Raw genomic sequence first — 11149 nt, 5'->3', positions numbered from 1 at the left:
CGAGCCACCTCGGCGAGTCAGGTCAACTAGAAGTTGACTTTGACTTTGATTTGGTCAGGGGTAAAATGGTCATTTTAACCTAAGAACAGTTAGCAGTGTATGACTAAGTGTTTTGTGGGAATTATAGCCGGAGGATTTCTGGAGCAGTAGCGGCAGCAGTTAGAGGGTTCCTGCACATATCAGCAACTACTACGAGATGAGTTACCTTCCAGTAGCGGTGGGTCTACGGCCACAATGCCGGCCCACTAGTGGGAGTTGTATATTAGATGATTGTCTTTGTGATATCATCTAGGTTTGCTACTACCTGATATGTTATATGCTGGCATGATATGTTATATGTGATAGTAGTAGAGTTCGGTTGTTAGGACCGAAGGGTAGGTCAGACACCCCAGATATGTCTGACAGTGGGTGATGATATGTTTATATGTTGGCATGATATGTTATATGTGATAGTGGTAGTAGGAGGGGAATAGTCCCCAAGTTCGGTTGTTAGGACCGAAGGGTAGTTCGGACACCCCAGATATGTCTGATAGTATGTTTATGTTATGATATATGTGATAGTAGCAGTAGGGGTGGAATAGTCCCCGAGGGTCGGTTGTCAGGACCGACGGGTAGGTCAGCACCCCAGAATGGCTTGGCATGGGTAGGTCAGCTCCTCAGAATAGCTTGACACGGGTAGGACGGCACCCCAGAATGGCCTCATGGGTAGGTCGGCACCCCAGAATGGCCGTACGGGTAGGTCGGCACCCCAGAACGGCCGTACCGGGTAGGTCGGACACCCTAGAATTTCTCGGCAGTATATATGTTATGTGCTTGTATGGTATGTGGTACGATGGGGGAACTCACTAAGCTTGGTGCTTACAGTTTACAGTTTTGATTCCAGGTACCTATTCAGCGAAGGCGAAGAAGCTGACGCGGTAGCGGCACATCATACACACACTCTTGTTTTTCGCACTATGAGTTATTCTGGGATTTGTACTCTGACATTATTATGTTTTTACGATTCGGTTTTCAGATACGAGACATGTTTTTTATTAAATGATATGATCGGATGATATTTTGTTACAAATGTTTTGCAAATCACTTAATAAAAAATGAAATTTTTGGACGTGAAAATTGGGTCGTTACATATCGGGTCCAGGTAAACCGGGTAAAAGAACCGGAATCGGGTAATTGGTCCGGAACTGGTTTATGCTAATAAAAACCCGGAATGTAGAGAGCCTTTTTTATTACGTTGATCTAGCCATTAGATACGCACCCATGCAAGCCTTATTCTCAATTTTTTTCCTTAGCAATTGTGATCCACATCAGTCTCCCACGTCGCCTTCTTGGACAAGCAAAATATGAAATATATTGCTTTGTGTCCGTCTCTTGTAAAACAACTTCATAATTGATGAGAAATAAGTTTAAACAATAATGTTTTAAGGAAAATATTGTAATAGTGTCCCAAACAATTGCTAAATGAAAAGAAAACTAGCCTATGAATTCAGAAAAAAAAAAAAAAAAAAAAAAAAAAAAAAAAAAAAAAAAAAAACGTTCTACCCTTCCATTACAGAGATCTTGTAACCGTATTCTTTTTTTTTTCTTTTTGGCTTCATAAAATTGAGGAAAGTTGCCCAAACAAAAAAAATCTCATTTATTGTTATTATTTTTTGTTTCTGTCGAGCATAAAGCGTACACAATTTTCATTAAAAAATTAATTAACGATTGTAATCAGGAAAAATATATACAAATTGCATTGCTTTTGTTGTCCATACATTGAGTATTGCAGCCTAAAAAAATGGTGTGGCAGTTTAAATCGGTAGTTTGCAGCCAAAAAATAAAACTATTTTTTTTCTTTTCCTAACATGTTAAGCTCCATTTTATATGAGAAGCTAACTTGTATTTATTTTTTTATTATATATGAGAAACTAATATGTAAATTTTTGCGTTTATATTTCCGGGGTTATGAGTCTAATACACGAAACCGGTTCCAATTAACAATTTTCAGTTTCAACCGGTTCCATACCCGCTTTACCCTGTCCGATACCCGGAATCGAACCAAAATTGGTTCCGTTATACCGGTTCGGTTCCCGGGTCTTATAATTCGTCAATTCCGGTTTCCGGATTTTTCGGGTCTAATCGGGTCGGGTTTGGACCCACTTTCATCCCTAATTGTATGTTTGGGACACCCCAGGGCCAGGCCCACTATCGTATGTTTGGATTGGAATATACCACAGGGATGGGCCTAGGGATGTGTAATTGGGTTGAAATTTACCCTAGGCCCACTAATTTGTATGATATGTGGTATTTTGGAAAACTTACTAAGCTTTGTGCTTACAATTTTATTTTTTAATATTTTTAGATACTTCTAGTTTGAAAGAGAATGACTCGATATGATCGCACCACATCCCCTTGTGATTTCCGCATCAATGATTATTCTATTATGACGTTTTTGATACATTGTGTTTATGATGATTTAGGGCACATGATGTATGTTTTATGATGATTTCAAAACGAAAATTTTATCACTATTTTTGGTTGTTACCTTAATTTCTTTGAAAACCTCATTTTGTAATGGTTAGATTACTTAATTACAGAGTTATCCTATCCGAGCATTAAATACATGGTACAATCTTTTAACTAAGGGTACAATAACATAGAACATGTTTATAAATATTATATATATATATATATATATATATATATATATATATATATATATGTGTGTGTGTGTAACATTTTTTTGGGATGTTGTAGTATCATCACCATCCCAATGTAGTTCCCCCATTGAATTTAAGTATCTAAATAAAGTAAAACCTCTATAAGTTAATAATGTTAGGACTATGATATTTTATTAATTTAGCAAGATACTATTATATAGATAAATTAATAAATTATTAATTTAAAGAGTTGGCTTATATTCGTGAGCAACTCTCAAATTAATGCATTGCAGATACTTTTCAAAATTCAGTTGATGATGATTTAGTACCTTTGGAACCGGTCACTCGGAAAGAAGCATTGCAAGCAGCAACAACTATTCATAACTTTTTGTTGCAATACGATAATACAATGCCTCAACTCTTAAGTGCAATTGGAAGATTTAAAGATAACTTAATATATATTTGAAGTTTAAAAAAAAAAAAAAAAGTGAGTATAGATTCATTTTTTACAAGAAAATTCTAAAATTTTAGAATATTTTAGTAATTATTAATTTATAGTTTCGCTGGAACCAATATATTTACATTGGATTTCGAAAAAAAATTATTTTATTATTTTATCGATTGGGGTCCGATTTTGTACTGACTTGAAGTTGAAACCGAACAAATTATTAATTTTATCAAAGTTATCAATTTATCAAGTATTAAAATATAGAGGTTTTGCTGTAAATAAAATAATGAAGTAGTTAATTTCATATGTAAGTCAATTTCCAAAATATTGAATTTTCAAATTAACTTTCAGTTAAAACAAATTAACTTAATTTTCAAAATTATTTGTATTTTTTTGAAATCTTGCAGATAAAATAGGTAGATGCTTTTAGAAATTCAAAATTTTCAAACATTAAGATCGATCAAGGAAAATAACAGAAAAGATAACAAACTACAAAATGGATATTTGGGTGAATATCCTAAATACATTATTAAAAATTAAAAAAATTTAAATAAAAACGGACGTGAAATACACTTTTTCATCATTGACAATTGTGAACACGTTTGCTAACCAATACGATTTCAGGAAATGTCCACATAGACAAATGCAATGAAAAACCGACACGTGGCTATCGTTCTCTTATTTAACACGAAACAACACCCATTTTACCTTACCCATTCTTCAAGGTTTTCTGGCAAAAAAAAAGATAGAGAAAGAAATCCAAACCGAAAGTTGTGAAAATGGCAAGCAAATCCATGGTTATGGCTTCATCATTGACCGGAGAAGTCTTCGAAGCCATCGACGTCTACGTCTCCGACTCTGACTCCGACTCGTGGGAGGTTGTCGAACCGTCCGATTCCGATGACGGAAACTTCTCTTACGGTGACGTCACCTCCGATGACGACGAAGTGGTGGCGGACGTCGACGATCTACTCCAACAGGCTTACGGATCTCCGTCGCCTGACATATCTTTGCAGTCTTTAGTAGAGGAAATCACTCACCACTGTGAGGTAATTAGTTTGGCTTGATTTGGTAACTTGTACTCTTGTTTTTCGTGTGTTTTCATCTTCAAGACCTCTGAAATAAACAGGAAGTTAAAGACGCGTATGAAATCGATGATCTCCGTCACGTAATCGTGGAGGATGATGGTCGGATCGACGGTGCATATGATCCGTACGAAGAGGATGCAGATGAGAGTGAAGAAGAAATCGACGATGATGATGATCATGATGATTTGGACGACGAATTGGTGCCGAAATATTTGAACAACAAATTCGAGCGACAGAGGATGAGGAAATTGGGGAAAAGGGCGTATCCAAAGATGAAAAAATCCAAACGGGTCGCTAATCAGTTCAACAAACCTGGATGTGTTCGTGGAAAGCATGGATTGGGTTTGAAACACAATCTCATCCGGTAAACAAATCGATCTGATTTCATGTTTTATTTGAACCGATCTGATCATCATCTTTGTTAATTTGAAATGTACAGCAGTTAATTAGGGTTAACGGGTTGTTCTACAGTTAGGATTAGGATTTGAAGTTGGTTTCTTTTGGATCTTTGAATGTATATACGGATCATTTAATCAAAAATCAAAATGCAATCTGATTTCGCGTATCTCCAGTAATTTCTCTATTCAAGAACTGTAAATCGAATTTGTTGCCTGATTTATCTTTGAAATGGATAAGTAAATTCAATAATAAATGGTAATCTCGATAAAATTTAATCAATGTAGTTCATGATTAATTCATTGATTATAGTTTTGAATATTAAACCAAAGTTGCGAACAAAGAGAGCCACACATGTTGGCTAATATTATTGATCACAGATCATATGTTGGGTATTTTCGGTCATATATCTAACATTTAAAATGATTGTGATTATTATAAATGATTTAAAAATTAAAAAATATATATATGAAAGACTATTATAAATGTTTTTAGAGTATTGGTTAGTTTAAGATAACATAAAATCCGAACTAATAAACTTGTGTGGGACAAAAAAAACATGGATAAAATTTGTGGTCTATGTTTTGACTTATTTTCGATTAACTCATTAATCATTGTGACATTCGAATCAAATAAATTGTAATGCTAAAGCAAGTTAGAATAAATTTTTTTTTTTGTGTAAAAGAAAGATGCTTTTGTTATTTGGTGGAACATAAATATGATCCACTCAACATATCACTATTTTCCCATCCACTCGTCAAAATTCCAAATCGTCTCATAAATATTCAAAATAGTCCGATTTTTTTTTTTTTTTTTTTTTTTTTTTTTTTTTGTGTGTTTTTTTTGTCCGGATATATTTATAGATTAGTCAGCTCCAATGTCATTCAGTTCATTTTTTTTTGGGTTTCGATTCAGGTTTTTTTTTCTTTAGATTCGAATTTCTCGGTTCTTTTAATTAAATTAAATTCAACTAATACAAATAGTACTTAACTACAAAAAGAAAAAACCTAAGTACACATAAATAAACATTTTATAATTGTTCTTTGGATACTAAAATCGGTATTTTTTTAGTTTTTTAGCTATCTACAAATTAGACCACTGATTGAATAACCAGACAACAAAACACATATGACAACTATTTTATCCAAAAGAAAGGAAAAAAAAAATGTTTGGCTAGTTCATTGCATTCTGGTTTCGTTTAAGTAAATGCATGTTTATTCTTAATGTTTTTTTTTAAGAATTTGAAACGCAATCATGAATATGATAGGTACCATATGTCATTCTATTTGACCGAATTAATTGGTAACATTATCGGATCTCTAGTCCAAAACAATTCATTTTATCATTTTCTAAAGTGTAAAAATCTTGATTATTGTCATTCTAAAGTCTAAAACAATTCATGGAATATGATAGGTACCATATGTCATTTTATTTGACCGAAATAATTGGTAACATTTATCGGATCGCTAGTCCAAAACAATTCATTTCATCATTTTCTAAAACATAAAAATATTGATTATTGTATGTAATGCTAAAAAAACATGTACTTATTTTTGCGAATGTTCATAAGTTTGTTGGTAAACTTTTGGCAAATCGATTTATGTTGGGTGTTCAAAGATGTAGGTTAGTAAGGATTATGAAGGAATACATATCATCAAATTTTAGACGGTCCTTTTGATAGTAAATCTTTATTAATGGTTTTATGAAGAAAGAGTTTAGTTTTCAAAAAAGGCTTTGATCTATGATATCATCTATCTTTTTATCATTGTTATAGAAGGTCTTCATATTGCTTTGTAGGAAGCAAAATATGGTGAAATGTTTTTTTAGATGCTAAAGTGGGAAATAAAGGTTTGACATTCCTACTTTTTATGTGGATGTTGAGATAAAGCTTATATGGTTGCAAATCATTGATTTTTGTAATATCCTTAAAACAAGTGTAACATTCAAGTTTTTGTAAGTTTCTCTTTTAGCCCTTAATGCAAATTTGTTATCAATTTGGTCCCTTGCTAGTACGTGGGGCGTACTCTATCAGTACACTTAGTGTACTAGCCCTTTGTTAGTCATGGATTCCACCCACGTACGCGGGGTGTACGCGGAGTACACATGGCGTACGTGGTGCAGGGGCAAACCCTAATTTTTAGGGTTTGCACCCTATTTAAACCTCATTATAACATCTTTTGGACACTTTTGATCAGCCTCTGCATTCCCTTACCCTGAAATCGAAACCCTAGAGTGATTTGGTGAGTTTTGAGCTTGAACGAGTGTTTGTTGGTGGTTTGTGAATGAGAAGAAGAAGATGAACACTTGGAGGAGTAGCTTGGGCTTGTAGATCCAGGATCACCTTTTCATTTGTAAGCTTTTTGAGGTAAAAAGCTCTTACCTTGATGATCATTTATGTTAGATCTACTTTGTGGCGTTTCTTGGGCACTTTTGAGTCCTTTGTATTAAAGGTGAGGTTTTGATCTACTCTAGAAGCAATGGATGCTAGATCTTTGCTCCATTCACTCCTCATGTTCATAAAAATGTCAATTTCATGGAGTATTTTGATCCATGCATGTATTAAGATCTTTCTTAAGCTCTTTTTGAGATTTTGAGTCCTATTAAGCCATGCATGAGTGTAAAGTTGTCAACTTTATGTTTTAAGTTATCCTTAGGAACCAGATCTGAGAGTTTAAAGAAAGGGCTTAACTATTTAAGTGCTTAATGGAGTAGGTTGGTAATCCATAGGACCAAAGTCCGCTGGTAATCCATTGGCAAACCTGTTGACCTTGGAAAGTTCCGTTGGAACTAGGTAAGGAACAAGCTTCATCTTCTCCGTAAAACTTGCAGCGTACTCGGTGACACTCATTTTTCCTTTCTTTAGGTTCTAAAACTCGTTGTTGATCTCTAGTAGATCCTACTCAGAGCAGTACTGCATTTTCAGTTGCTCCAGGAAATCTTCCCAAGACATCTTGCTTGCTTCTCCCTTGGGCATCGTATCTGCCAATAGCTTCCACCAGCTTAAGACTCTGGTCTTTAGTTGTCTGACCGCAAAGACGTTTTTCTGCTTGTTGCTATAGTCGCAACTCTCAAACACCATCTCCATCTCGGAGATCCAGTCCATAATTTCCACAGGCTTCGGGCTTCCTGAGAGACTTGGTGGTCTTGCACTTAAGAAGTTCTTGTACCTTCGCTCATCCTTGTCATTTCCCCTCTCCGGGCCATCCATTCGTTCACCTTGAGTCCCCACTTGACTCACTTGGCGACTGTAGTTCCCTTCCTCCGACTGCTCGGGAATCGGCTCGGTTTGCTTGATGGGCATGGTAGGTTCGTCCCTATTTTCATGCAACATCTGCCTCATTTCCTCCCTTTGTTCAGCTAACATAGCCCGAATCATGGCTTGTACTCCAGCCATGGTGACCAGCTCAGGTGCAACTTCTACTACCATAGGTATTTGCTCAATCACTGGGGGCTGTTGGTTCCCATTTCCATTTGCATGCCCGACTCCACTTCGGGTTCTTTCCATTTCAATCTATACACTAATTCATACGTTCGGTGCGAAACGACGAGAATTAAGATAGGAAGGATTTTATTTACGATCGACGTGTAAATCTCCCTATTACTTCGAAAAATTATATACCACTTCTAATACCGTAATTAAACGTTTAGAAATCTGAACACATAAAATTTCCTAGATCCGGTCGGCAACAGACCATAGATCCGTTCAGACATTTAGCATCATAAAACATCATAAATCATTTACCACATAAAAAGCATGTTAGGAATTTTCCCTAAATAAGCTAGTGCTTGTGTCTATTCAGGTATATTACCTATATTTTATTAGACACACTCCTCAAAATCATTGCTTATCATTCTAAGTTTAAGTCTAGAAATAAAACCATATTCCTAGTTCACTTAAACTAATGCTCTGATACCAACTGTGACATCCCCATTTTCACAGCCAGAAAATACCGATTTTGTTTATGCTTTATAAAAATCAGAGTACTTCTTTTAATAAAAAATGTTGCGGAATTTGTTCCCAGAAGAACATGTTAATTGCGTTATCAAAGCATTTCCGAAGAAATGAATTTTTATTCCTTTTAAAACATTTGGGATGTCATCGTCAATACAGAAACATAAGCATAAACAGAACTTATATTTAGTTACACTAGTGATCTACATTTCTTTTAAACCTCTCAGTGTAAGTAGCTTCGTATCATCACATGTGATACAAATAAGCTGGAGTGGGTCAGGTTGGGAAACCTGGTGAGTACATAGGGTTTTCAACCCACAATAATATAATTATTATATTTAAACAATTAAACAATCAACCCAATTACCCTTCCCCATTTTCTTCTTTATTCTACCCTAAAGAATTATCATAAGGGTCATCTCCTATATCGTATTTACCTCTCATCTCTTTAAATCACATTCCCTTATATGTTCGTTCCTAAGGCATGAATACATAGTTACAACATCGCCTGAACTCGTAATTCATGGTAAGAGTATCATCACATGAATATGCAGTCACAACATCACATGGACTCATAATTCATCACCTACAGGTTATAAGTCTGTTGGTGTTTCCACGGGTTGTCTAGAATAGTCCGTGGTCGCCATCTATACTCTGGTAGATGACTACATCTCCATATTACCGGACAAGGTTTTGGTATTCTACATCACCGATTCATCATCACCTATCTATCCTCACCTAACTGTCATCGCCTTCCTATCATCACCTATCTATCATCATTTTATTTCATCACACACCAACTATTTCATCTACCCATGTTTTATCCCAACATATTTGTAGATATAAAATACATATACAGTTTAAATCATTTAAAGCGTGTATAAAAATCTTTCACCCAGCATAGACAAGTATTCAGACAGTATGCACATATAGCACGTAGTTTATATAAAATACTTCATATCTATGTGTAAGATGAAAGTAACTATGCACTCACCTGGTAAGGTGGTGAGTCGGCATTCGGACAACACTTCGTTTCTCTTAAAACAATTATCCCTTGACGAAACCTAGTATCATTACCACTAGAGTTTAGCCTAACGTTTGACGAAACTAATTAATAGTCTAGCTATTATTATTATTATATAACCGTTAAACAATACTTATATAACCCATAATAATAGCCCAAATACTCCTTATAAGGTCCTAATAACATTACTATATTGAAACATAAGCTATGCTAAAGATATGGTAGGCATAGCTCACTTACAGCGGGTTTTATTGAAAACTGGGATTTGCTGGAGCAGTGTTTTCGAGCCGAAAGCTCTTCTTTTCGGAGCCGTCGGGCGCTCCGGGGCTTCCGCCTCGTGCTAGGGGGTTCCTTAGGCTTTTTGGGGGGTTTTAGGGTTTAGAGGGAGAGTATAGAGAGAGAAAGAAGTGGGGAAAGGTGTGAGAAAAAGAGGCAGCCTCGAGCCTCTATTTATAGGCCTCCGGGGGCGTCACCACATCGTGGTGCCTCTCACCACGTCGTGGTGTTGCGTACTCTAAGTTTTCACCTGGTGCTGACACGTGGCATCGCACACAGGGTGGAAATCAACCGATTTTCAAAAATTCATAACTTTCGCATACGAACTCTGTTTTTGACGTTCTTTATATCCACGTGTAGGTAAAAATAAGATCTACAACTCTCATTTAGACTCCGTCGGCTAATTCTCGACCAATCTTAAATTTAATAGTAGGAGGAGAGTATACTGTTAAATGTATGCGTAAAATTCATAGCTTCTACATACGGACTCCGTTTTCTTCTATGTTTTTACCGTTGAGTTCCTATTAATAAGATATTCAACTCTCATTAAGGTTGCGTAAGCCAAAAACCGCTCGAACTAAAATTCGAGTTTCGGGTTGTACACTGCTAAGCCGAATCTTAGAAAAATCATAACTTCCTCATACGAAGTCAGATTTGGGCGTTCTTTTTATGGATGTTCACAGTTTAATGTATGCTACAACTTTGGTTTAGATTACTAAGGCTAAAATTCTTCCATCGTAAATTCACTACTTACGTCTCCCGGTGCTGTGCCGGTATTGCCGTAAAACTTCGACGGGCCATAACTTCTTTGTTATAACTGGATTTCGGCGTTCTTTATATGTACGGAACCCTTGAGACATATTATACAACTTGGTTAATATTAATTATTCTAAATAATATTTTGTTGAAAAGTCATTTTCGACCCCTATTATCTCTAAATTGACTAGCTCGGATCTACGGGCGTTACACGTAGTGCTCGTTAAACCGAGAGTATGTATAAAAAGAACGTCCAAATCTGACTTTGTATGTAGAAGTTATGATTTTTCGAAGTTTCAGCTTAGCAGTAGACAACTAAAAACTCGAATTTTAGATCGAGTGATTTTTAGCCGCACAACCTAAACGAGAATCGAAGTTCTCGTCATTAGCAGTACAACGGTAAAAAGTCTGATGAAAACGGACGACAGATGAAAAGGTTATGAATTTTTAACGGATTTCCTGTCTCGGTCTGTTAAAAATAATAATATAAAAATTAAATTCAAAATTAGCCGGCGAAGTCTAAACAAAAGTTGTAGAGCATAATTTTACCTACGCGTGCATATAAAG

At 35.6% G+C, this 11149-nt stretch overlaps 1 protein-coding gene across 1 annotated transcript; it reads left to right on the top strand.

Annotated features, from left to right (window-relative positions):
• Positions 1-3807: 3807 nt before the first annotated feature.
• Positions 3808-4743, top strand: LOC145063681 (uncharacterized). The gene is made up of 2 exons (XM_079011275.1): positions 3808-4139; positions 4220-4743. The coding sequence occupies exons 1-2, from the start codon at positions 3870-3872 to the stop codon at positions 4544-4546; spliced, it is 597 nt and encodes a 198-aa protein (XP_078867401.1). The 5' UTR covers positions 3808-3869; the 3' UTR covers positions 4547-4743.
• Positions 4744-11149: the final 6406 nt, after the last annotated feature.

The sequence above is a fragment of the Lactuca serriola genome, chromosome 7 (genome assembly GCF_051521515.1).
Source record: "Lactuca serriola cultivar US96UC23 chromosome 7, Lser_US96UC23_V15, whole genome shotgun sequence".
Classification (NCBI taxonomy): Eukaryota; Viridiplantae; Streptophyta; class Magnoliopsida; order Asterales; family Asteraceae; genus Lactuca; species Lactuca serriola.
Note: the sequence above shows the minus strand (reverse complement) of the source record. Positions and strands in the feature narration are given on the sequence as shown.

Excerpts from the sequence above, each read along its gene's own strand:
- LOC145063681 (XM_079011275.1), top strand. The coding sequence starts at position 3,870 with ATGGCAAGCAAATCCATGGTTATGGCTTCATCATTGACCGGAGAAGTC. Across the intron at positions 4,140-4,219 it reads AAATCACTCACCACTGTGAG|GAAGTTAAAGACGCGTATGA; the intron begins GTAATTAGTTTG and ends TGAAATAAACAG.